Source organism: Xenopus laevis, chromosome 4S (assembly GCF_017654675.1).
Source record: "Xenopus laevis strain J_2021 chromosome 4S, Xenopus_laevis_v10.1, whole genome shotgun sequence".
NCBI lineage: Eukaryota > Metazoa > Chordata > Amphibia > Anura > Pipidae > Xenopus > Xenopus laevis.
Window position 1 is genome coordinate 79,357,707 of NC_054378.1, and position 27,818 is coordinate 79,385,524.

General features: G+C 37.6%; 2 protein-coding genes across 5 annotated transcripts in view; one reads left to right on the forward strand and one right to left on the reverse strand.

Moving 5' to 3' along the window:
* Window positions 1–27,818, forward strand: part of LOC108715629 (ras-specific guanine nucleotide-releasing factor RalGPS2) — a 117,487-nt gene that overhangs the window by 48,509 nt on the left and 41,160 nt on the right. For all 4 annotated transcript variants that reach the window (XM_041561506.1, XM_018260958.2, XM_018260959.2 and 1 more), the window contains exon 8: window positions 1,805–1,931. In XM_041561506.1, the coding sequence (XP_041417440.1) occupies window positions 1,805–1,931 (127 nt within the window). The remainder of the gene's footprint in view (window positions 1–1,804; window positions 1,932–27,818) is intronic.
* On the reverse strand, window positions 8,537–25,993 carry angptl1.S (angiopoietin like 1 S homeolog). Its single transcript, XM_018260960.2, has 5 exons — window positions 25,626–25,993; window positions 16,140–16,978; window positions 10,826–11,019; window positions 10,250–10,520; window positions 8,537–9,529 (listed from the first exon to the last, which is right to left on the reverse strand). Exons 2-5 carry the CDS (start codon window positions 16,945–16,947, stop codon window positions 9,342–9,344), a joined length of 1,461 nt encoding a protein of 486 aa, XP_018116449.1. The 5' UTR covers window positions 16,948–16,978; window positions 25,626–25,993; the 3' UTR covers window positions 8,537–9,341.

Sequence of the window (27,818 nt, forward strand, 5' to 3'; positions counted from 1 at the left end):
GTACATATACTGTATACACAGCCACAGAAAGTTAGGGATATAAGGATAGCAACTAGTATTTAGTCTCATCACATATTGCATAAAGGCAGTTTTACATACAGTGGCTTACTAGAGTGCGCCGGTCCCCCCTGCAAAAAAAATCTACAGAGGGCCTGGCGCACTCTGATCCCCATCTGCATGTGTGAGGTAGTTCTCACCACAATTGTTAGTTTTTATCATTGTATTGTACATTGCTCCCCCTCCTATAAAAGGAGTTTTCTGTTTTGCATGAGTTGACTTGGAGGTAGAAATATGCATGTTGTTTTGAGTAAATATTATACTGATCCATTAAAATAAACCAGTGTGTGAGAAACCTAATATGCTTGAGACCTTGTTTTTCCTAAATATTGGGGAGTTTGCCATAATTCAGAGAATTGTACATAAAATCTGCTGAAAGGGAAAACATTTAATAGCATTCAGCCCAATATATAAAACCCCTCTGTCTGCAGCTCATTACCTGTCACCTTTATGTTCATCACACTCTGCAGTTCATAAAACCTCTCATCTGTTGTTTTTAGTTCAAATACATTCCAAAATCCATTGCACACGTCAGCAGTGTATCACTTACCCTCTGCTCCAAAACTCTGCTCAGTTGCATCACATTCTGTCTGTCATTGTCATTTAATAAGTGGAATGAATGTGACTCTCTGGTTACCATACTGCCTCCAAGATATTTTTACCGGCAGCTGGAAATGCTGATTTAAACTGGTTGATAGATAGATTAAAACAGGCCTACATTCAGGTCAATGGGCATTGCCAGATGAGATGCAGAGACTTTTATCTATTGTATGCAGAAAATAGACCAAAGTCTCTGCATCTCATCTGGCAATGCCCATTGACCTGAATGTAGGCCTGTTTTAATCAGTTGATTTAGTGATACATGCTATCATAGTTTCAGTCAGTAACAACCATTTTTGCTGGTGGCAAGTTAAAGCTAAATTCCGCACTTGCATGGCTACTATACTACTATACTTAAAATTGTAGACTAGCTAAGGCATGACTACCCTATTTAAAATGTCTAGCAGAATTTTGGTAGAATAAGAGGATGGTTTCTATCTTCCCAGATTTGGTTGTCAAACTTTTTCAATAGAAATCCCTCTTGAAGGCCAGGCCTTTGGCCAGGGTCCCAGATATATTAAACAATATCAACCCAGCTTGAGGACTAGTTAGGTTATCTAGATGAGCCAATGGTCAATCAGGCTCAGTCCCCTGCCATTGCTCCAAGCCACCCAGTCTGGAAACTCCTGCTATACATGCTATAAGGAAAAACTAGGGAACATGGTGACTAGCTGTTGCCCAGGGAGAAATAAAGCAAAAGGCCAGCTTTAATGTTACTTTTAGGCAGGCATACTGGGGGTCATTTATCAACACTGGGCAAATTTGCCCATGGGCAGTAACCCACGGCAACCAATCAGATTGCTGCATTCATTGTTCTACTTGCAGCTGGCTTTAAAAAGCTAATCACTGATTGGTTGCTATAGGTAACTGCCCATGGGCTAATTTGCCCAGTGTTGATAAATGAGCCCCACTGTCTTCATAAAAAAAATGCCATTTAACTGTGGAGGTTTACTTGATAGCAATCAGGTGAGTTAACTTAAGAGAGAGTAAAACATCCTTATCACACCCTTAATTTTCAGAAATCTGTAGGGATAGAGATGGTTGCAGATAATAGTATATTAAAAAAAAACATTAACATGGCAGGCTATTTTTATTATAATTTTATTTATTCATTTTGAGAATTTCTTTTTAATTTATATATTTGCAGCTTTTGAGTCGTAAGGACAAAGCCACATTTGAGAAACTGGAGTATGTCGTTAGTAAAGAAGATAATTACAAGCGACTAAGAGACTACATCAACAGTTTGAAAATGACACCTTGCATTCCATACTTGGGTAAGTTGCATAATGCATTGTGATATTTAGCAAATCCAATATATAAAGCGTTCATTGCTTCATTGCTTCTGTTCATGACTGTAACTGTTTTACTTTGCCACTAGCAAGCTGTGATTAAATATACATATGATGCTCTTAATAAAGTGATATTTACGTTTTGAGATCAAATAGAACTTGGCAGCTGCATGTTGTATCTTTCTGTTTCTGAAGGACAGGACCCAAGTGTGCCAGATACAGGCTTCCAAGTGATTTTATGGTTCCTCCCTACTTAAGGCTTCTATAAGCCTATTTGCATGACATGACTTGTTACTGAAATTCAATTTGTGAACCTGTAGTATGTCAAATAACTGGCTCAGTAAATGGAAAAAGCTGGACAACACTTTTTTGTGGGTTTATATTTCCTGTGCACTTTTTTTTTTTTCTTCTAATTTTGGCATCTATGAAAAATTAAGTGGAAAGAAAATTTTCTTTCTACTACCTGAAGCCCATTCATGTATCTTAATATGTCCCCGGTATTGGGATTTTTCCATACATATTATTTTGAGTATACGTTACTGGTAAGGTGCCATCTGTATGCTAAAGGGTCATGTTCTCCTATATTTCAGAGTAGTTCATTCTCAAAGTTTCACTGTTTTAGTATCTCAATCCTTTTCTGTTCTTCTTGGGAAGGGACTGTCAAATGGTTGTCATACAATTCCACAATTAATTGTACCCTTCACCACTCCCATGGCATGCACAAAATAAATGCAATAATATATTTCATCTGTTTCTCTTGGCACCCCTCCTGGTTAAAGCTTGACTGTAAACTTTTGATATTTATTTCAATAAATTATTTATGAACCTCTGTTTTTTACAGAAGTCACTGCTTAATAGATTAGCTAAAGCAATTTATTGTAATAATAAGGATATTATTATGTTCTCTAACCTACAAAAAATGCATTCTCCAACAAAGGCTTCTTCCATATCCAATGCACTCAATAGGGGAATATAGGTGCAATTGTGGCATCATTAAGCTTTCCTTCCATGCTTACAACCTCTCTGAATGCCTATAATGGTAAGTCAAGCCAGAAATGAATTAAAGGAGGAGAGGATAAATCACATGGGGTGACAAATTTACGTCACCCATCAATGATTATAATCTAATCACTTACCTGATACTCTGGGACTGGTGCTCCTGTTGGCAAAAAACTTATTAGGACTAAGCTACTTCTCTGTGAGCACCATAGTGCCAGGTGCATATGTGCAGTAGACTGAAAAGCGGAAATCCTTTTTATTTCTCTGCCATGCCTTGATCCAGGGGCATTGAAGAACAAATAATTGAACAAAGAAGATCTTTCCATGGTGCTCACCAATCATTGAAGGTGGTGTCTAACATTTGGCACCCCTCAGTGGTTTAACCTTTAATTTCCTCTAAAGGACATATTAGGCTGAGGGCACATGGAGTATTGCTCCACTGCTTCTCTCAGCCTGGAAAAAAAAAACAAAAAAAACCTGCAGGCTGAGAGAAGCAGATCCATTCCCTTATGTACCCCCGTAAAACTGCATTGACAAGTATAGCTTCCATCTCTGTTTTGCTACACACAGTGAAGCTGAGCGGGGATCGGCCCAAAAACATGAAAGCAGGCTGAGAGTAGCTCCATGTGCCTTATGTTCCTTGTTTTCTGTAATCTTTTAATTCCTCTCATCTGCGATAGAAACTATAGAAGAAAAAATCTCCACTTTGTAAAACCTCTACAGCAATACACTTTTTTCACATCTGAACTCTCATGCATTCTGTTTTTAACAGAAGATATAATTTAACTTTAATAGAAAGGCCGTATGCTGGTGATTCACTTTGTAAAAATGCTTCTTATGCAAACCCATTATCCATTTCATAATAGCTTTTCTGCAGCTCTTTATTCATCAGTGCTCCAGCACAGTTAAAAGACACATGCCAAGGCAATGCTTTTGACCTCCGCTATGTTTGGTGGAAATATTAATCTTTTAATCACCGCAAGCTATACTGCTGTTCCTCTGTTTTGGTTTTCTTGTGAATATTAATAGCTGAAATGAATGGTTTGGTGCACTGAAAGTTTACTTTGCTGACTGCAGTGTTGGCTTTCAGACAAAATGACATATATTAGGATATTTCTACACATGGAAAAGCCGGCTGAAAATTGGCTTGTTTTTCCTCCACTATTTTATTTTTCCTTTGACCAATACCTGACATCTTTCTTTATAGAAGAGCTGCTCACATGGGATCTTTTAACAGTCTTTGGTGCCTGCCCAGACATTGAGTAAGGCTTTTATTAATTTGTTTCTAACTGTACAGGGTCAGTGATATATCACTAATAAATAGTCCCTGACATTGGGTTACTTGTGATGGAAATCGGTTGCATTTTGGATAGGAATAATTCTGGCCTGCTGCATAGGTTAGGGAAATCACTTTCTCATTTTAGCCTTTTGCCTTTGTTCCAACCATTTAAACAAGTGGTGCCAGTACTTAAATTGTAGCTGAATTTCTTTGCCATTTTGGCACTTGCTAGTTTAATTCTTTGTCTGCCAGTTATGTCTTGATTTCAGATGACTGAAAGGCAACTTTTGACTGTCAGCTTGTACAAAACTACAGTAGGATGTGAGAATTTTGCCCAAGCAATGTGGCCAAAGGCTGCCTAGTTGTAATTAAGAGGCTCTGAGTTTTGTGAATACAGTTGTAATTTATTTCCCCCGCCCACAGTAAACTCTTATTTTAGGCATCACAGCTTCATTCCATTCTTTTTGGAAAATAAATTGTCTGGAAACTGTTTCTTGGACAATTACATTATGAGTTATAGCTTTAAATCTGAAAATAATTATGTGAAACAAAAAACAGAAAGTTTTTTTGCCATAAAGAAAATGGATTTTCAAAAGAACTTTTTTACTTTTTCAGTGACAAGAGTAGGAAAAGTGTAAGCAACTTAGTTTTACTGGGTCGTGCTTACAAAACGGCAATCCCAAAGGCCACACCAAAGCATCCAGTATTTCTTATGCACTATTACTAATAGTATAATCGTTGCATGTAGCTGTGCTCTGATGTGGAGAGCATCTGGAAAGCAGTTCCCCTGTAATCTCTAGTGATACAGTATTTAATGGAAAAGGCAGGCATACATCAGCAGAAAGGCAGTTTCTGTTTACTTGCCTCCAGTGGCATAACTTGGACAAGGATGTCAGGCTCTGCAGAGAGCCCTTGTGTCTTTTTGATTTTCGGACCGTGTGTGGGCTCCGAATAATCATCCCGACAATTTTCGTACCATGGTGATCGCCCATTTAGTAGATTGAACAGGTTAGAAAATTGAAATTTGTTGGATAACGATATAATGTCTTTGCGTGATATCCATGGGTGACTGAATGCTATTACAGGGATATAACCTTCTTACGATTGTTGTCTGTCAAATAAACAGAACGTTGTCTGATTTCTATTTTTCCTACTTTAATCCTACAAAATAGACCTAAATATTAGTTTTAGATTGTTGCATTTAATCGTACAATTGGTAACCCAACGCTTGATGTACAACAAATAAAAAAACCTGTATGGCCAACTTAAGCATAGGCATTATGTGTGTTAGCATGTGTATTTAGCATGCGTTTCTAAATTTTAGTAGGCAAAGAACATGAAAGTTTATATTAACTTTCCATAAAGATTAGCAAAGACTGCACCTTGAAGATTCTGTAATATAGATGTTTTAATCCAATAATTGTACTCCCAATGCATTACAACCATACAATATACTAGGTATACATATTTAGTTACATGTATGGCAGATCTGAGTAGAAGGGTCATTTGTAATTTAAAGTAGAGGTGGAAAATTGAGGTTGGGAGTGAACAAACCTTTCCATGGTAAGCTTTAGTTTACATTTGATCAAATAAACTTGTTTTATGTTTTAAATGTTCTAAACCTTAGTGGATAGTTGAGCAACAATTGAGGCCTCCGGTCCTCATTTTAATATCACATGCTTGGTTGTGTGCAGGCTTTATAGTATTTTCCAGGCACGTGCTTGCGCACTGTATGTTCATAGCCCCAATTTATGTCATAGTTTTTTAATAATTGTCACCTTTCGGATATAGTTATACATACTAATCTATGTAGGGTTTGCAACATTTCCAATCGGGGAAAAGGGGCAGGGGGCGGGCAGATGACGTCTTGGGCGGACCAGTGATAGAAGTGGGTGGTGCAGATGTCAGGGGCGGGACTGATGACATGGCGGTCAGCAATTGGCTGATTGCCATGTCATTAACGTCAATGTCCTGTCTGGATTTCCTAAAATGTAACCAGTTGCTCAATCTGTTTATCATTAGCAAGCAATGTGTTGTTAGAAATGGCTGTCCTAGTGAGTCGTATCTGTCATTAAAGGAGAATTTAACCCTTAACTAATAAAAAAAACCCTACCCCCTTACTCTACGTAGACCCTCAGCCTAGCTGCCCCCTGGGGAAATGCCCCTAACTTTTTACTTTCCCCCCGGTTTGCGACAACTGCGCATGCGCCAAAATGGACGGAAATTGTCGAATCGCCAGAAGACACGAAGACCCAGAAGATAGCTGCGGTGAACTGTGATTCTGTGAATCTGCGCAAAGGGGTAAGTAAAAAGTTATGGGCATTTCCCGGGGGGGGCAGCTAGGCTGGGTGGAGGAAGGAGGGGGTCTACATAGGGTAGTGGTGTTGGGTTTTTTTAGTTACGGGTTGAATTTTCCTTTAATTGAGCCATTGCTTTACGTTCCTCTATATATGTCTGTTACCCATTGGACGTCTACCTTATACTGGCCACAGACACATATGTATATGGCCATTTATGTCCAAAAATGTATAATCATTAGTCTGTGTACAGGGCTTTGCATCAAGATGAAATTTGTTCAAAATGGTAGTTACAGTCACTTTTGGCACAGATGGGGTAATATAAGTAAGTATCAAAATATACTTCTTGTCTAGAACCAATAAGGCAAGCAGCACATATATGTTATTGCTTTTCTCTTTGAAAGCAAACACTTGGGGGCATGTTTACTAACATTGGAGTTAAATATCACCTGTGATGCTGCCCATAGCAACCAATTAGATTTGAACCTACCTAATACTGGGGGAAAAAGGCAGACAAGTATGAAGTGTTGTTCCTATGGCTGTTAAAGGAGAACTAAAGCTTAACTAAAGAAGTTGTCTAGAAATGTTGTACATTATGTTCTGGGCTTCTGTACCAGCACAAGGGAAACATAACCATTCAGCAAAGAAGATCTGTGCCTCAAAAGATGCCCCAGTAGCTCCCCATCTTCTTTTCTGCTAGTTCAGTGCACATGCTTAATGCTGCTATCACTTACTGAGCTTAGGGACCCACTCACAATATACTGTAAAAGTATGTACAAATAGAATACAAATGTCACAATATAAGGCTGATTAGTAATTAATACAGATACTTACTTCATGGCAGCACAAAAACCAGTACAGCTAGCATCAGAATTTAATAATCGGCCCTGTAGCATAAGATTATATTACAGACAAACCTCGTTTTCTGCTTGATAATTTGTGACGACCCCTAAACACAGCTTCTCAACAGCTGCTCAGAGCCCACTGAGCATGTGAGTGGCTGGTGCATTAAGTTCAGTAAATAAAATATGACATTTTTAGCCCTATTCATTTGAAGAGTTTAGTTCTCCTTTAATAACAAAGGAAAATCATATGCTTTTTGACTGGTGCTTCTTTATGTATTAAAGTATGACCTCTAGCCACTTTGAGGTATTTTCCCTGTTGTGTTCAACGGTGCTGATCAGCAAAAGTTTTCCAATCAGTTAGCTGGCTTCTCTACTTGTATGACTGTATAAAGTGCCTCTCCGACATTACCGGTATTCTTGGCTGTATGGAAAAAGGAACACAATGTGCTGTCTTAAAGATTTACTGGTTGCAGATTTTATGTCTGGAAACTTGAATATCATTTCCAAGTTCTTGTCTAAAACAAAGCTCACATTCAAGTAGTTCACATTCAACTAGAACCGTCATACAGGTATCTTGATATAAAATATAAAACATATAAGACATAAAGATGCTTAAATAATTAATAATGACAACATCAGTTCACTGTGTATAAACACAAGGAAATAAAGCTGATTTATAGTGTATACATGAACGCTTGTGAAATTTGGAGCTGGTTTAAAGCAGGTTGTCCAACTTAGTGTCCTAGTTATCTTGTTGGTCACAAAGGGCAAAGTAAATGTTTTGATTTTTCCTGATTTTTCGTTATAATATTATTGCTATAATTTTGAGGGACAGCTGCCATTGTTTTCTTTTTATTGAAGTGTTTTGGGTTTTTTTTTGCCATGTTTACCTGCAGTATATACTGTGTGTGTTTTGCAAAGCTTATGCTTGTGCACAAACATCTGTGTGATGCTTTGCTGTTCATTGCATGCAGTCCTCTCCTATACACAAACATAACATTGCAGTGTGGGGGAATCCATAAGTATAAAAAAGTTCCTTGGTGGTACAAAATAAGTGCTTGATTGGTAGCCCCTTTGTGGACTGCCAGCATAAATGAGGCTCTGTTTGGCAGTACACCTGGGTTTTAGGCAACTGATAATTGCCAGTAATTCAAAAAATAAGCACCTGCTTTGGGACAACTGGGAGCAACAGCCAAGGGGTTGGTAAGCAATATGTAGCTTGTGAGCCACTGGTTAGGGATCACTGCTGCAGTGTATGCAAACAATACAACAGCATTACAGTGTTCTTTATATTCCCCAAAGATGCCTGCTGTATGATACACAGTTGCTTTACTGCTTCCAAGTTTCAACAGCTCTACTCAGCTAAAATTACTTCCTATGTTTCCCCCCTAGCTTTTTAACTTTTAAGCTTTCACCCCCCCTGGAGCTGCCTTCCAACCCTTCAATACTCGTTTCCACTGACTTACTTCTTCATTGCAGATTGGGTTATGGTGGAGTTTGTGGTTTTTTTACAGAGAGAAAAAAAAGCAACCTGTCCTGCGGGTGGCTTCTTGCTGCCCCTCCAGGCGTCTCATCAGGCCTCAGGGCAGAAGTTCCCCTGTAACTGAACATGTAACGGATTCCGCTGGTGGAGTGACAATGCCATTAAACAAAATGTTATGCAAAAATGAGCAAAATTGCTCTTTGGCTTCACTTGCCTTTTTAACACCAGCAGTAGGTAAAGAATTCCATACATGCTTCTGATGTAAAAATAATATTGACATATTCATTACTTTATCTTGTTGTACATTTCGTTTTCATGAATCGTCTTGGGTAAAGTGTAACATCTTTCATATTTTCCATAAATAGTTTTTTTGATTATTTCTAATGCATCAGTTGTCAATAAATCAATAAAATCAAGTCTTAAAAAATAAAATATTGTTTTAATTCCTCTATATAATTGGGGTCTGTGCTTCTGTTTACTGTTTTGTATGCATCAGTCAATGGGCCGGATCAGCATCTGGACTGCTTTGAGGGAATAGGATCCTCCTCTGTACTCTGCCCAGTAAATGCCATCTTGATGTTTGCTACGATAATGCCCTCCTCTGTACCACACTCCATTGAGATTGGCATGGGAGCAAGCGTTGTACCACCATCCTCCTTTATGAAAATGAGCACAGTTACCTGAAATCAAGAGAGATTGCTATAAAAAGCGTTTCCATGTCTAATATGACAATGTTTTTTTGTTTGTTTGTTTTTTTTTTCCTTTATTTTTGCATTCTGTTGTGAGCTAAGGTATCTATATGAGAAGATTTTTTGGGAAAAATTTGCAATTCAAAAATTATGCCTTTGCAAGAACAATTTTTTTTGTGTTTTAATACAGTCTAAGGAAGAAACTTAGATTGTGAAATTTGTCTAAATTGTTTTTCTCTTTGCGACTTTTATTATATTCCCCTCTTGGTTATTTTACTTGAACTCAACTGACTGTAAAATGTATTTTCTAAACTGGTGATCCCTGGTCAGATGTATTATGTTTTAGCCATGCAGTGCTATCACACACTGGCTGAGGTCTTGTTCATTAAATAACTAGTATGTGTAATTTTTGTGAAAATTAAGAATCCTTAAATAAGAAAAATATGGCGCCCTTAGACTGATTTGGCTATTGTATATACCTGCAACCCTTGTCCTGAGCTGATGGTTAAAACAATCTCTGCAACTAGGCTATCAATTTTGAGGCTGCATTTCTCTAGATTCCCTCATTTCTAGACTTATATGGCCTGCTTTCCAGTCACCCAGTAATCATTTCCTCTCCTTTTTTTTTGTGCTGGTCACTGCTTTTTTCTCACTTGATCATTTTTGTTGTAATAGTTTGTAGAATGGAGATGAAGGACATTATTCATTTACCTGAGTACATGTCTCTGTCTCTGTCCAATGTGGTGAACTGCTTTCCATTGTGCCAGATCATGGAGTCTCCTGCGTTACCCTGATATGTTCCCAGACGAAGTTTGTAGAATTCACTCTCTGGCTCCAGTCGGAAACTACTGTATTCTGCATAAACTTTTTTATTACTCCAGTCTTCCAGCTCTATCAGAAGTCTGTAATTGTCTTGGTTAGTCAATTGGTAGATGTTCTCCAGTCCCAGCCAGTACTCCGCGTCAATGTTCCCAAACCCTTTCTTTAGGGAAAGATGAATTAAATTAAATGTTACTTTTTAAATACTATGGGATACATTTATCAAAGAGTTTAGAGGTCGCCACAGTCCTCTACATAATGGAGAGCAGCGGAATTTCACTCTAGAGGACTGTGGCGACCTCTAACTTTACTCTTTGATAAATATACCTCTATGTCTCTCTCCACACATATCATTTTTGTAACATAACCCCACTTTTCAATGGAATCGCCACATTCTTCCACAGTTCTAAAGCATTCATTATCAGTATAAATGTAGTTGTTAATATAAAGGTAACATAGTTTTAATACCTTATATGTATCCCAGTTTCTGAAAAAGTTTGCGGATCCATCAATTCTCCTCTGTATGACTGCCCATCCACCTGGATCCAAGCTGTGCTCACACCAAAGCTGTATAGGACTGTTGGCATTATCTGGTTTTATCAAATAGATTCCACTATTGGAAAATCCTGATTCTTTCGCATGCTGGCAGTCTCTAAATGGCCCTGTTAATAGAAAGAAATAGGATCATTTTCTACCACTCGTCTACATTTATACATGCTAGAAACAAGTTGTTTGTCAGTCCCCTAGTACCTGCAGCTATATTCCTGAACTAAACCTGTTTGCATTTCTGCTTTTCAGTGTATATACAGATTTTAATATACTTGTCACTATTCTCTTCATATTTCCTGTTGCATGTGTTTGATGCCATAGATATATTATGGTTTCTTCTAAACATTTACTATTATTATTATTATTATTATTATTATTAACATGTATTTACTACACTGTGCCATGCAAAATGTTTCACTCTTGAAGAATTTTCTTGTAAATGGTGTAGCAAATCCTATTGTTACATTATTCTTCTGTTATGTTTTCCTTTGAAAGCACTGAAACTCAAAGTTCATTTTAATATAGCATTTTTTTATGTTAGAGTAAAATCTTGAGAAGAGCATTTTAACATTGTGCAGTATGCTCTTTGCATACGTATTCAAGACCCATACCTTAATATTTGATGGAGCATAAGTTCTACTGCCTTGGGTATTAACAGACCTTAAATTGACCCTGGTGTTTTTTGTCTCTCTCTCTCTCTCTCCTCTCTCTCCTCTCTCTCTCTCTCTTTTGTTTAAATCTTCTTGTTTGGGGTCATCAACATCAAACATATAGAAGAGTTATCTTTGGCATGCAATTGAGTCTGTATTTCGCCAGACTTAAAAAAGTTTGATTAGGTTTAATTCCATAGAAATTCCCAAAAAGTATTCAGCATGGTTCAGATCAGTCAGCATCAACCTGCCTAGTTCACAAGGTAAATTCTTTTTTGGAGACACTTGTATTGTCACTGCAGGACAGTTTTATTTTGTTGGCTAAAGGCCCGTGGTGTAAATTGGCCATATTGAGTTGACTAGTAGGGTGTCACAGCACTACCTAACATTACAGTGAACCTAACCTTGGTGTTAGCTATGCCCAATATGATCATATCAGTTAGACCCCCAATATGTTCATCCTGTATAATAAAAGTTTGTTTCCATGGAAAGTATATACCATCCTCCACATTGTGTCCTATCGGTTATAATAATTGGGTTTTGGAAATTTGCTAAATTTAAGAGGGCAGAACCCTGGCAATGGAACTGCCTCATCCAACCCTTCAGCAGTTAAAGCTTGTGTTACCAGGTTTTATCAACACTTTTGCCAGACATCTGCCATGTTGTGGGTATTTAAAGGAGAAATTAGCTTCTGTGTTAGCATTAGTATTTTTATATCCTTTCTTTGCAATTCCCTGTCCAAGCTTACGAAACATCTCCTTCATCATGTAAGTAACTTTTTTTTTTTATTTAGTCTCCTACCTATCTCTGCCACACCACTTTGTACAGTATGTACCATCAAAATGAGAACAAAGACTTTTGTTTGTGGGGGAAATAGTGATTTTTCTCTCTAAGGCACTGTGAGGCCCCTCAGGTTCCCTAGGATGGTTTTCTGAACATTCACGTGGCAGTGCTTATTCCATTGGATAAAGCTTGTATTTTTCTTTTTTTCAAAGTTTCTCTGTGTTGAAAAATGACTTTGTCTTTGTTTTATATGACAAATGAAGGGAATATCCTCTGTTTTAAACGAGGAATGTCCCCTCAGGGTTCATATTGTTAAACCTTAAAATATTTGATTTTCCATTTGTTTCTGTAAGGTAATTTACAGTATATATATTTATATATATATATATATATATATATATATATATATATATATATATATATATATATATATATTTTTTTTTTTTCAAATGTCATGCTATGTCAAATGGAAATAATATGCAGTATTTACTTGCTCAGGAAGAGAGAGGGTATTTTATGCTGCTTAGATTATTATTTTAAGGTATTATTTATTATCATTTAGTGACTGAAATGTTAAACCATTTTAAGACTTGTATAAAGCTCACATTTTTCCTCCTTTTTCTATTTTTGTAGTAGGACAAAATTAGTTTTGCATGAATACATAAGCTTCTGGTATAAATTAATTGATTTGCTTGTTAACATTTTATGATTAGGCTAATCCCAGATGTGGCGCTTCTTGGCTAGCTGATAAATTCTGCCCTATGCCGAGTCCCTAGGCCAAGAATCCGCTCCTTCTTTGCCTGCACCCAAAACCATTGTGTCAGGACAGGTGCATGTACATGTGACAGATTTCAGGCCATCTCTTGAATTTCTGTGAAATGGTTCAAGGTGCAGGCAAAGGCGCTGGTTCTTGGCATTGGGGTGGAATTTATCTACTAGCCAAGAAGCACTGCGTCTGCCATTAGCCATAGACTTTTATTGACTTTTCATTGACTTTTTTTTTATTGACTTTCATTGAGTTTTCCTAAATAAAGTTCCTAGTCCTACTAGACTAGCTCAGGTTTTTGCTTGTATAGGTAGTGCCCTAACTTCTCTAGTGTCTTAGATCAAATTCAGAGTTGCTATGAATTTTAAATTGTCATGTGAATAAGAAATCTTTTATGTATAATTCATTGAAAATTCTGTAACTGAAATAATCAAGTTATGCTACTCTATTTCCTTCTCCACAATCACTCTCTTCCTGCAGCTTTGTGTCTGAATTATTTTGACAGTAGTTCTAATACATTGTCTAGGCGGGCAAAGGGAGCTTACACTAATGTATTTGATCTAACAGTCAATCCAAATTTGTCCGACATGAAGGGAGAATAGAGACCAGTTGATGAAAGGCGGACTTGTTGATTGTCAACAAATTTTTAATGCATAATATTTAAAGATTCTTACTTTCTCTAGATAAAGCCTATATTAGATTACCCAAGTCCTGTAATTCATGGTAAAGTGCTGCTGACCAAACTGATGGGTTGCTATGGTTTAGTGCCGAATTGTAGGTCTCTCCAGTGTTAGTTAATCAGACGATTTGATTAACAACATGGCAATTGCAGGGTACAGGATTCCTGAGCTAATTTTGCTACATACATTGTCCAGTATAGATCTAAAAGTGACATTCTGATATGAGCGAATGGACCTCAGTTTGCACAGTTTGAAAGTGTTTAGTATCCATTTATCTAAACCCACTGAATCTTATATAATCTGCTCCATTCATAATTTCTAAGTCACTGCGCTTAACTGTTTCTAACATAACTATGATTCTTAAACCGGAGAATTGGTGCCTCTAGAGCCACATGATAAAAGTGCAGCTTATGCACAAGATGCTGCCATAGGTATACGAGAGACATTCTCTAGGTGGAACAATTCTTATTAATACCTAAGATGCAAGACATGACAGAACCACTGCAATGAACAGCTGAAACCTTACAAATACTATTGAAAAGGCTAGCAATTTTATGGCTTTCTGCAGTATACTGTTGCCAAATTATGTTCTAGCATCTCTTCTAAGTACCTGGCCCACAGTTTGCTCACAACTAATACCTTGATTTTTATTCCTCCCATTCTAATACAATATACAATTTTGAGTAAGAATCCAATTGAGTGTGGTAAAAGACCTTTTCCCTAGGCTCTTTGAAGAAATACATGGAACAAGTCTTACCAGACCTAACCAGTGTTGCGGTTGGGCTTAGCATGCTGCTGCTCTTTACCTCCAATAGGCACTAATATGGTGTATGTTTATCCTGTGTTTTTGTTATTTATATACTGACTTAAACTCTTTATTATTCAATACAGTTTATCATTTATATGTTGTGTTTAATTTGAGCAAGGATTCTTCTAAGTACTTTTATCTCCCACAATTAGGCATAAATTCCATGTAGGTGATTTAGGGGCAGAAGGCATTTCCAGTATAAAGCCTATTACTGGTCTTGTGTTGAGTACTGGGGTATAAAGAGTGGGGTTTAAAAACAGCTTTCACTTTCACTAGCCATTAGTCAAATGAAATTACTCTATTCTTACTTTTATTAAAGGATAATTAAAGCGTAAGTAAAGAAATAGGGTAGAAATGTACATTATGTTTTGGGTTCATGGAGGCCACCTCCCTTTAGCTGTTTAACAAGGGCCTGTCTTGGTTGCCACTTTAATTTTACAAGTATATCTGTTAGCGACTGTCTCCCCTTTTATTGGTGATGTAAAAGTGAAGTATTGTTGTGAGCACTTTTAAGAAACAGATTGTGTATCTGCTTAAAGATTAGCAGTTACTGAAATGTGCATTGCATTTGTTTTAGGGATGTATAAAATCCAGTATTTGTTTCAGAATCCAGCCAGGAGTCGTACTTTTTTTTTTTTTTTTTTTTTAGCAGGATCCGGATGAATCCATGTGCCTGTCCAAACAAAAACCAAATCCCTGAAATCATGTGACTTTTCATCACATGAATAGGGTAATTGTGTTTTTTCCCCCCGTGAATGCTGCACACATAGTTCTATTACACCCTCCAATGTCCTCATTGGCATATGCAAATTAGGTATTTGCTGTTCAAACTCAGTTGCAATACAAAGGTAATTTTGGGGCGTTTTGTCCAAGCAATTTGGCTTGGTCAACAAAATGTCATCTTAAGTTGCATGTTTATAGAAAAGAGCTTTAAATTACGTATGTAATGCTAACCATTTCCTTGGCAACTGCTCCTAAAAACAGCTATCGAAGAAGTTAAAATAAATATCACAGGAGAAGTTGCTTCCACAGAATAACATGGAAGCTTTGTGCTGAGCTTTGGGGATTGATGTTAGTGTGTATTTTCAGCCATACATTTGACATCCAAGGCTCAGTGGAATACTTCCACTACAGTCCTTGAAAGCAGTTTTTTTGTTAGTACAATGTAGGCAATAATTGATTTTTTAAAAGGAACTCTTTTCAAGCTGAGCACTCCAAGCAACTGCCACCATGTGATGGGGGTTCTGCAAACACATTTATCAACACTAATCCTATAATTATATTTATTTTTAAAAACAGTGACCTTGAAGACTTGTACGCTAGCAGTGTATATCATTCACATGAAAACTATACTATAAAATATCAAGTTCAAAGTAACATAGCAGTTGGTTAGTCAAGGGGCAGGAAACTCCATGAACCCCCAAAGGTGACTGAGAGTGAGAGGATCCATTTACCAAACCAGCCTGCTGCTCTTGTGCTGTGTTAGTTCATTTTTATTTCATTATGTTATGGGATTCTGAAATCCGCTAACTAATATAAACTTTACCTTCATCAATGATTGTTACTGGAGGGATCCGGAATGGACTGCTTGTCGGGACCTGTGGTGGCTCTCTGCTGTCTCTGGTTCTTGGGTACCCTGTGTCCCTCTGAATTTCATTACCGCCCCCAAGCCCAGGTGTGTACTGATGGATCTGGGGGTAGTGTTGGGGAACAACTTGCACTAAAGGTGGTGAGCCTGGGCTGTCTCTCCTGGAGAAAACTTTCATGCATTGTTCTTCCAGCAGTGCAATAACAGATGACTGGTTATTTACAACATCTATCAGTGTTGCGTATTTTAGTTCCAGCTCTTTGTATCGAGTAGCTGATCTGAGCATTTCTGACGTTACATTAAGAATCTTATTTTCCAGCTGAGAAACTTCAAGAGCGTTGTCTCGCTTGCGGATAATTTCATGCAAGAGCTGCATATAAAGTTGAGTCACACGGGAGTTCATGTTGCGACTCTCCTTTCTTAGCAGCTTCACTTCATTCACTATATTTCCATCCACCGCTACCACCACTTGAAGCATTTCCATCTCCCTCCTCTGTTTAGCCAAAGTATCTTTCACATTCTCTAAATCCATCTTGGTCACCAAGTCCTTATTTGGTCCAGATCCTTTTGTAACAACACATATGGGTCCTGTGACTTTCTGTTGAGGCACCATGAAGGTATAACCACACTGTTTCCCATCATCGTCCGTAGAACGAGCAATCCTAGTCAATGTGTCTCTTCTAATTTTGGTATCACTGCTTGAACAGAGGCCTGTGGGTACCATTAAAAAAAGCATCAGTCCAAGTTTCCAAAGTGTTGTGTCCATCCTAAACAGGGGGAGTCTGGTGCCTAAAATTCTACAAAAATGAAAGGGGAAAGTTAGATGTTTTTATCATACGCACTTCTGATAAAATATAGTAACATATTCGGGATCTATTATGAAATGTTTTTACTTTTCAAAATAAATGAGCATTTCATCCTCAGGAAAGATACTTTCACACATTTAGCTCCCTCTGATCTACCCATAGCTTTGAGCCTCAGAGTGCCAGAAGTTGGTCATCTCCATGCAACACAGATGTGCAGCAGTTCTCAGAAACACTGGTTATACAACTAAATATTAGTTCAGTAATTTAAAGGAAAACAAAATCTTAAAATTTTTTCAGTTTATACAGAGAATGTTTGAGTTTGAAAAGAAGAATACAGACACAGCTATTTTTTGGAACAGACTATTATTCCCTTTTCTTCACTTTCTGTAAAGGAATAATACAAATGTAATAATTTTTTTTCATGTTTTGATTTGGAATAGAATGTGCAGTGTTTGTAATGCATTAGTGTGTATGGAAATAAAAGCTATTATATGGAAATAAAAGCTATTATAAGGATTTTGAGCTTTATTCACTTTTTAAAACACACTGCTATTATTCTGAAGTGTGTGTGTATAAAAATTATATATAAATTGTGTAGCACAGAGGTTCCCAGACTTCATAAAAGTGAGGACTTATTTTAGTCCAAGTTATTGCATCAGGGTCTATTACTGTATGTGGAAAATTTAACTTTATTGAATTACACTAAAATAAAACACACATTGTTCTATTTAAATAAACAATACCCATTTGCAGAGCCATTGTGTTTTAGGTCTGAACAATGGAATCTACCCAAAAGGGTGATCTAATACGAAATGTTTTGAACACCACTGCTCTAAAAACCTATAGTGGGTTATTTTACCATCAGAGTTGCTCTGCAGTGGATGTGTCAAGCTCATCATTAGATGTTATGCAGCAGAGAGAACCAAGTTTAAGAGTTTCACACATGGGGGTAGATTTAAGGGCAAAGTGACCGTCGCTAGCGAAAATTTGCCAGAAATCAGCAGGGACATTGCCAATTTACTAACAGGTCTAGAGGACAATTTGCTAGCAAAAGAGACCGTCGCTAGTGCAGTTTCTCGCCCTATCGCCAGGCACATTTTCGCTCAGACGAATGATCGTTACTCCGCAAATTCACTAGTGTGAATTTTACAGAACATTACCTCTTTCGCCAGTGTTTCCTTTGCCACCTTAGACCTGGCAAACTGATATGATGAAGCTGTGTCCTCCTCAATCTTTTGTCTGATCATATCCTGTATGCTGAAAAGTCATAAACGTTCTAAAAAACTGAGTTTTTTCATATTTTAAAGTATGAGTGCCTTTAAAAGTTCTAACTAATAAACAGAGTTAACATTTTTTTCCAACCATTTGAGGCTCATGCCACATTTGTTTTAGGGTGGGCCCATGCCAAATGCATTAGAGGAACTCTTTTGTATTTATTTGCTTCCTTGGACATATTAGTTAATAAAAAATGGCCACTTCAAGCATTTGTACCAACATCTCTAATAAAGACATATATGTGATCTACATGTTCCCGCCCTATTCAAATTAACCTAAGCGTGAGTGTACTAATGAAGTTTCTCTAGGCAGGAATGAACGTCCGCGAAAATTCGCTATGAAATGGTCGTGCTGAAAAAATTAACACTAATGAAACTTTGCCAGTGTTCGGCTGCAGAGACGCAACTTCACATTTTAGTGAATTAGTAAATGCCCCCCCTAAATTGAATTTGCCCAATGGTGTTTTAAACTCTGCTATACTTTCAGGGAAAACTTAGTTGAAATGCTATATATGCCATACATAAGACTTTTATTACCATTTCAGTCTACTGTTCAAGGGGTTACTCACCAAACACAAATTTTCAGATATTCCAGCAGAAATAAAAATTTTAAAAATAGTTTTTAGCTCTTATTTTTATTTATTCCTTGCTGTTGAAGATTAGAGTTTCATTTTTCTCCTTTTTATGTCTCCCTACAGCAGTTCTGGGGGGGGGGGGGCTTATAGTTCATCGCTACGTTCACATTAACGTTTAAACATAGTAACTGAAAACTTTTAAACCAGTAATTGAGCCCAGTGGTAGGGAATGTGTTCATTATAGCTACCAGTAGCTCAAGATTTCAGAATATCCTTAGAAGAACACTTGTTGATCAATCAATAGCAGAGCTATTCAAAATTGCTCTTCTATTTACAGTCATATGAAAAAGTTTGGGTACCCTCTTAATTCTTTGGGGTTTTGTTTATCATTGGCTGAGCTTTCAACTTCCTTTTAATATATAACATGCCTTATGGAAACAGTAGTATTTCAGCTGTGACACAAAGTTTATTGGATTAACAGAAAATATGCAATATGCATCATAGCAAAATTAGTCGGGTACATAACAGAGATATTACATCAATACTTAGTTGAGCCTCCTTTTGCAAATGTAACAGCCTCTAGACGCCTCCTATAGCCTTTGATGAGTGTCTGGATTCTGGATGGCGGTATTTTTTCACCATTCATCCATACAAAATCTCTCCAGTTCAGTTAAATTTGATTGATGCCGAGCATGGACAGCCTGCTTCAAATCATCCCATAGATTTACCATGATATTCACTTCGGGGAGACTGTGACGGCCATTCCAGAATATTGTACTTCTCCCTCTGCATAAATGCCTTTGTAGATTTCAACGTGTGCTTACGGGTCATTGTCTTGTTGAAATATTCAACCCCTGCGTAACTTCAACTTTGTGAATGATGCTTGAACATTATCCTGGAGAATTTGTTGATATTGGGATGAATTCATCCGACCCTCAACTTCAACAAGGGCCCCAGTCCCTGAACTAGTCACACAGCCCCACAGCATGATGGAAATGACACCAAATTTGACAGTAGGTAGCAGGTGTTTTTCTTGGAATGCGGTGTTCTTCTTCCGCCATGCAAAGCGCTTTTTGTTATGACCAAATAACTTTTTTAATAATAATTTTTGTTTCGTCAGTCCAAAGCACTTTGTTCCAAAACAACTGTGGCTTGTCTAAATTAGCTTTTGCATACAACAAGAGACTCTGTTTGCGTGAGTGCAGAAAGGGCTTCTTTCTCATCACCCTGCCATACAGATGTTCTTTGTGCAAATTGCGATGAATTGTAGAACGATGTACAGATACACCATCTGCAACAAGATGTTCTTGCAGGTCTTTGGAGGTGATCTTTGGGTTGTCTGTAACCATTCTCACAATCCTCTGCATATGCCGCTCCTGTATTTTCCTTGGTCTGCCAGACCTGGGTTTTACAGCAACTGTATGTGGCCTTTGATTTCCTGATTACATTCTTTACAGTTGAAACTGACAGTTTATACATCTGAGATAGCTTTTTGTAGCCTTCCCCTGGCCTAAACCATGATACTGAACTATCTTTGTTTTCAGATCTTTTGAGAGTTGATTTGAGAATCCCATGCTGTCACTCTTCAGAGGAGAGTCAAACAGAAGCACAACTAGCAATTGGTCACCTTAAATACATTTTCTCATGATACTCCTGCCTATGAAGTTTAATGCTTAAAGACCTAATCCAACCAATTTGGTGTTGCCAGTAATCATTATTGAGCAGTTACATGCATTCAAATTAGAGAGGCACCCACATTTTTGCACAGCCAGTTTGCTTCACTAAAATCTTTGTTCAGAAAACACCCCAGTACTTGGATGTTCCTGGGAAATGAAAGACATACTCCACTCCAAAAAAAAAAATAACAGTGATAAGTTATTCAGGCTGAGAGTGGTTCCCAAACTTTTCCATATGACTGTATTTATCCATCTGTGCTGATGTAGGCATATCTTTATAAAGGTAAGTCTGAAAATCATAGCAAATGGTTGTGACAAGTGTAGCAAAAAAAGTAATAGAAATAATAATATTCTATAACCTTTGGTAGACCAATAACTGGTTTCCTTCCAGGAAGTCAAATTTCAGTACATGTTTTTCCAGACATGGTTGGAGCAGCCAGTGAATCTTTCCAGTTTTTCTGCTCATTCTATCATATGTCTTGACTCCAGTATCCCTTGTGGATAAAACTTTTGGAGTTCATCAATGTTTTTGCTGTTCTGAGCCATGAGTGTATCCCATGGTACAAATGAGACGTATTGTTTATTTGGAGCTGTAACTAAGAACGTCGATTTGCATTTCATTGCACTTTTCCTTTTATCTATGTGCCAACTTATCCCCCTCACATGGATTTTTCTGTACAATAAGTCATTTCTTTCAAGTGTATTCAATATTCAGAAGCCTGCTTTGCAGGTAAGAACGAATGCAGAACAAATGTTACGTGTTCCCCTGAGTTCTCTGTTTCAATAAATCATTATTTTGTCTTGTGTGTTTCTACTTAGAGGATCCTTTAAGCTCTTTTTCCCTTTCAGGATATAGTTATCGGAAATATGTTATTTTCTGTTTTACCAACTAACTTCTATTCCCTTGATGATAAGATGTTCTTTCCATTCTGAAATTTGATTGATTTAATTAGGGTCTGTGTAAGTTGTATTTCTATATTTCTTTTGCAGGTGTGTGAGATCATCCCTATAATGTCCTGTCGCTGAAGCGGGATGTAATTATCAGCTGCAATGAATGAATCTTTAACTATAATTATAAGGTAGCATTACATCCTAAGACTAAGGGCTCTTACACACGGGCGTTTTTTCATGCGCTCCCCTGTGTTGCGCTTTCTTCCATTCAGCCGCATGGGAGCGCAGGAGTAGACACACTCAATTATTGTGAAGGGGGCTGTACAGATGCATGTAAGCGCCAAACACAGGTGGGACGCAGCATGTTGAATTCCACCTGTGTTCGGCACTTACATGCGTCTGTGTGAGTATAGCCCCCTTCAAAATAATTAAGTGTGTCTACTCCTGCAGCTGAACGGAAGAAAACGCAATGCAGGGCAGCACACAAAAAAAAAACGTCTGTGTGTTAGAGCCCTAAGGCCTATTTTACTGTGTAAGACGATTATGTGCTTGGGAATTTGTACCTTGAAACTATCTAGAGACTAGCCCTGACATAGTGTGCACCGGCGGTAATCTGGGACAACTTGTGTTCAAGCAATATACTCCTGCTCGTATACCAAGTCTAGTCCACTGAGGGCGCAGTTGCAACTTCTGTAGGTAAAGACCCAATTTATTTATAAGAAAATTCATTACAGTAGCTAAAAATGCCGGCTGTGATACGCAATATGAAATGTAAAATGATTGCAGTTTATACAGTATATCCTGTCAGCTGGCAAGCTGGTCCATTTGAGATTTTGCATATCAAATTTTGTGTTCGGATCCAGACAGGCATAACACTAATGCCCACCAAAGGCAGGGTGATATCAGGTTATTCTGATTGTTCGGCCCTAGGGCCAAAAGATTGAATTACAATGAAGGGAATGGGCACAGACAGGTTGTAGGACCCTATCAACTAGCCGATGCAGTCTTCGATCGCAGGAAAAATCAAATCTGCCCGATCGATTTCAGCCTGATTTTATACTTAACACTGGCAATGTGACCTGTGGTTCAAGGCCTGTTAGGTCAACAACTTTTTTGCCATGTGCAAAACTCTATTCTGGGCCCCATTGTTATCACTTATAAACACGTTTGTTTTCTCTATGCACTGCTCTCTTTATCATGTGGAATTATTTGCCTCTAACATGGTTTATTATTTATCTTCCATGGTAATAAAAGATTTTGGGCCTGCTTAGGTCCTAGGGCCTATGTGCAGTTGAGAACTTTTTTTTTTAATTTTTTTATTGCAAATAAATTCTGTGAGCAAGTTGTACAATCATGATCCATGTCAAAATATGATTTGCTCAATTGCGAGGAAACAAGACCTGGTAGTTACTCTTAAGTAGCAAGTTGTACATTGTTTTGCCAACTATTTATTGCTAATTGCTGCAGACTAAGTTTGTAATTGTAATGCTCATTGGGCTTTATGCGATGGACTTTTGAAACAATACTGTTCTCCCAAGAGAGAAGTGCGCCAAGCTCTCAGGATGGCGAGATAATGTTTTTCTTGCTTTGATCATGTGGGTAATTGCTTGCATGTTCTGAATCACAGGGATGGCCAAAGATGATTTATTTCCATCTTGTTTAAGAATTTAGGAGGGATGTGGACTCCACATTTTTGATCTGAATCCAGCTCTGCATCTGTTTCTGTAATAATCCTACCAGCTATTCTTTCAGGACCTATTAATATGTTATTATTATTGTGTAATCATGCGGAAATTCCTAGTGGTGGATTTAGTAGCAATGGATTTCAAGTGGCTTCTAACTGTAATATAATGTTGTCCACAATTAGTTGATTCTGATGGTATATATGTTTTGTGAATGTATTAGTCTGTCAGTATGGCACAATTCACAAAAAGGAATAACCTTTAACTATATTTATATATCCTTATAATCACTTTTACATTATACAGCAGTTCTAACGCTTGGTGATGTTACTTGTTTCTTAAGAAGAAATAATCAACCTAGTGCAATAAAATGTAAGACTTCAACTAGGAGACCCAAGACTTGTATAAAAGCAATTTTATCCTTGTTTGTTTAAAAACATGTTGTCTAAAGAGAACAAACACACAACCAGACATACAGGGGATGATGGTTTTAAGAAATAGGAAACTGGTGCGGAGCTCAACACCAAATTTCGCACTAGGGACTAAGCGCCTCTATATAAGCCCCTAATCTTTTTCCCAACTCATTGACTCCAGCTGCAGAAAATGTCAATTTCTGTGGGACTGTGAGTTATACCTTCCCCAAAAGTTGATTATTGAAGTATGAAATAGAACAAACAGACAGGTGATGTGTTTTGTTTGGAACATTGAAACTCATTTGGTGGATTGGTTGGTGTGGGCACAAGCAAAGCACTGTGTTGTATGTATCTTTTCGGGTTATGCAGATTACAACGTAATCTGAAAAACAACTACGAACATGAAAAAGAAATAGGAGGAAGTGAGGGACTGAACTGCAAATGTATAATAATGTAAAATCCACTTACTATGATAACTTAATGTAACAACTGTACAGTAAAAATACCAGGTCACTGAATCATAGAATAGTCAAGTTGGATATTATAGTTCAGTAATACTGCTTCAACATAAATATTGAAAAAGCTCCTACTTTTAAGAAGCAAAAGGAAAAACATTATCTGTACACAAATGTCTGACACAAGTTGCGTTTGTTAAGATATGTATATAGTCATTACTTGGGTTATCAGTCTTATGCAAATGTTCTAATTCATAGGGCCAAATTTACTAAAGCGCGACGCGACTATCGCTAGCGCAAATTCGCCAGCGTGGCTTCATTTTGTTACTTTACCGAATTACTAACGGGTGCTGGCATAAATTTGCTAGCGAGGTGGACCTACTCTATCGCTACTTCGCACCCTTACGCCAGACGAAATTGCGATATGGCGAAGGGACGTAACTACGCTAATTCACTAACTTGCGCATTTTACTGAAAGTTACCTCTTGCTCCAGACTGGCCTTCGCCACCTCAGACCAGGCGAAGTGCAATAGAGTAGATAGGGCTTGCTTCATGTTTTCTAAGTCCCAAAAAACGCTGGCGTCTTTTACTTTTTTAATGGTGATAGGCTGAAAAAAAGTGAAATTTTTTTTGGGGTACCCTCCTTCCCCCCTACATTTCCTAACATATGGCACCTAAACTATACACTGGGCACATGTATAGGGCAAAATAACAACTCTGTTTTATTTTATGAAGCTTTCCCAGGCTTGTGTAGTGTAATGTATTTGCTGCTACATATACGTCCATTGTACTTTAACTTGGTGCCGTATGCAAATTAGACATCGCTAGAGTAACTTTGCTTTGCTTGACGAATTAACGCTAGCGCAACTTCGCTACATTTCGCATCCCTGAGTGCAACTTCGGATTTTAGTGAAGTGCGGCGAAGACTGCGCTAGCGCAACTCTTGTGGTCTACAATGGACCATTTGTAACAACCAGTGTTAAACATTTGTTTCAGACACATACATATTGGGATTACCTATGTAATTAGTCAGGTTTGACTACTGATGTTGTAGAGTTTGCAGGTAATATTGAACTGTATTAAACAACTGAGTGTTTGGTGTGAATAAATGTGTTGATCTCTGTATATTACAAATTGATTGGCTTTAAGCTGTCTGAGTGAATGTGTTCTTGCTGGAAATCCGCTTCATACAGACAGTCTTCTTACTTTGAGTCCTAGCCACACAGACCAACGTGCTTGCCAGATATTTTAGGAGTTCTATGATTGAGTTCTGCATGTATCTTGCATTATGCTTATGACACAAAGCTTTGGCCTCTTCAGCCTAATCGGGCAATAATTACTTGTGAGAGTATTTTCACTTTGTCATCCTCTCATTTACTCTTGAGTGTGTCTTTAATTCCCATTTCTGTTTGCTTTACATTTTTCTGAATAACTAATATCGGCTCACGTTTACAGAGCTGACATTCCCTCTCTAACTGGTTCTCCATTGAGCCCTTAGCTTCCAGAACGTTTTCCCCCCCCTGTCAGTGAAGGGGTTAATAGCTTCCAGATGTGTTTCACGTCTCAGACAGTTCAACAGCATTGTGTGAACTTTTCATTTTGCCTGTCAGCATTGTTATTAAAAAAATATCCGCTACATCTATACAGATAAATATAATGCATTAAAACCAACCTTTTAAGTGCAGGCTGAGCCGGTCTGTGTTGTTTGCAGAACAATGAGGAAGGCGAGAGTTCTGCTCGTCTTAGATTCCTCCTGCTGTTGCTTGCATAGCTTTCTTCGTATATCACAAGGACCTAAGTGAGATGCACAGTTTCCCAGCTCTCGTTCTTCTCTTGAGTCCTGGGAGTAAATGCAGAGAGCTTCATCTCAGCCCCAGAGCTGCTGTTGGAACCTGTAATAATTTAGCTGTCACAAGTTGTGGTATCCTAGCCAGCTGGCTTTGCTTGTGCCTTGAATGCATGCAGACAACTTCCATAAACCAATTGTGTGCTTTTTGTTCTCTCTATAGTCCATCCGTGTGTCTTAACATGAGCGCTCAACCCACCTTATGAGGTTTTCTTCCTTGGGAAAGTGTAGCTCCTCCCTAGAAGATAGCACTGAATGCAGGGAGAGTTTAGGTCATGCAGTGCTAATGCCGATTCTATGTAAGGAATCTGCACTGCTTTGTTCCCATTTTTCGGAGCAAAATATTTGGCTTCAAAAAAGGTGTTAGATTTGCCTTATAAAGGTCTGTTCTTGTCTTTATATGTGAAATAATGCTATACATCCATACATTTTTGGTTATGGGATCTGTTACCTGGAAACCCGTTATCAAAGACTGCATTATATTTAAAAAAAATGTCCTTTTTCTTTGTATTAATAAAACAGAACCTTTACTTGATCCAAACTAAGATCTAATTAATCATTATTGGAAGCAAAACTAGTTTATTGGGGTTATTTAATGTTTACATGATTTTCGAGGTATGAAGATCCACATTACGAAAAGATCCTTTATCCTGAAAACCCCAGTTCCCAGGCATTCTGGATTGCAGGTCCCATTCCTGTAGTGTCTTTTAATTCTAAACTATAGTTGAAAATGAGACCATTTTGTACAGGTATCCTTTTATAACGCTTTCATTTTGCTGTATAAAGTACAGGTGTGGGACCAGTTATGCAGAATGTTGTAGACCTGGGGTTTTATAGATAAGGGGTCTTTTCATAATTTGGATCACTGTATTTTGTCTACTAAAAAAAAATTATTGAAACATGAAATAAACCTAATAGGATTGTTTTTCTTCCAGTAAGGATCGATTATGTCTTAGTTGTGATCAAGCTCAAGCTACTGTTTTATTATTACAGAGAAAAGGGGAATATGTTTTAAAATTTTGAATTTTTTCATTAAAATTGAGTGGGAAATGACTCGTAATTTAGAACCCTATGGATGACGGGTTTCCAGATAACGGATCTCATACCTGTAGTGTAAATATGTGTCATTGTTTTGGGTGGGAGATGAAAGTACTCTTTATTCTGCTATTCCTAAATAACGTTATCTGTAGTACCTCTGAATCCATATTACACATTTAAATGAAAATAGAGTTCTCGGTATAGTATAATTAATTCCATTTGAATTGGATATAGGGGGTTGGGGCCACCTTCCTCTAACCTCAAGCTACATAGTCTACTCCTGAGGGTAACCATTTAAATTAAAAAAAATGTACAGGAACCGCATGATACATGCAAAATAGTTATATACTCTTTAACTGGTGTGTAAATTTTGCTTCCACTAAATGCCTATATCGAATATACCCTAGTTGCGTCATTAATAGGTGGGGTGCCTCAGAAGGGATATGTCTGTGTATTTATTTTTTTGTGTAATTAATGCAAGATCATCTATTAGTGTAAATGTTTCTTTAGAAGCCCTTTCCTCTGCCTCAACCTTTACTAAAGGTTTTCATTGAGTTGGTCCAGACAGATATATACAGTAGGTGTGATTGATGATGAAGCCTGTAAGCACTGACAGCCCACTGAAACAAGAGGGGCTTCAGCATTCAACTACTGAGTTATATGTGCACTATTTGTATCATTTTGTGAAAATAAAAATTCATGGCCATCTTTTTGTACACTCTCATTAATTTTAGGGATTCCTTATTTAATATCTTTGTGTAAAGATATGTTTACCCTTGTCACCTGGCCATGCATGTAGGGGCAGATTTATCAAGGGTCGAATTTCGAAGTACAAAAAACTTCGGAATTCGACCATCCAATTAAAAAACTTCGAATTCGAATATCGAATTCAAAGTTTTTTCAATAAATTTGGCAATCCTGCGGTTGAATAAAAATCGTTCGATCGAAACGATTAAATAGTTTGAATCGAACAATTCGAAC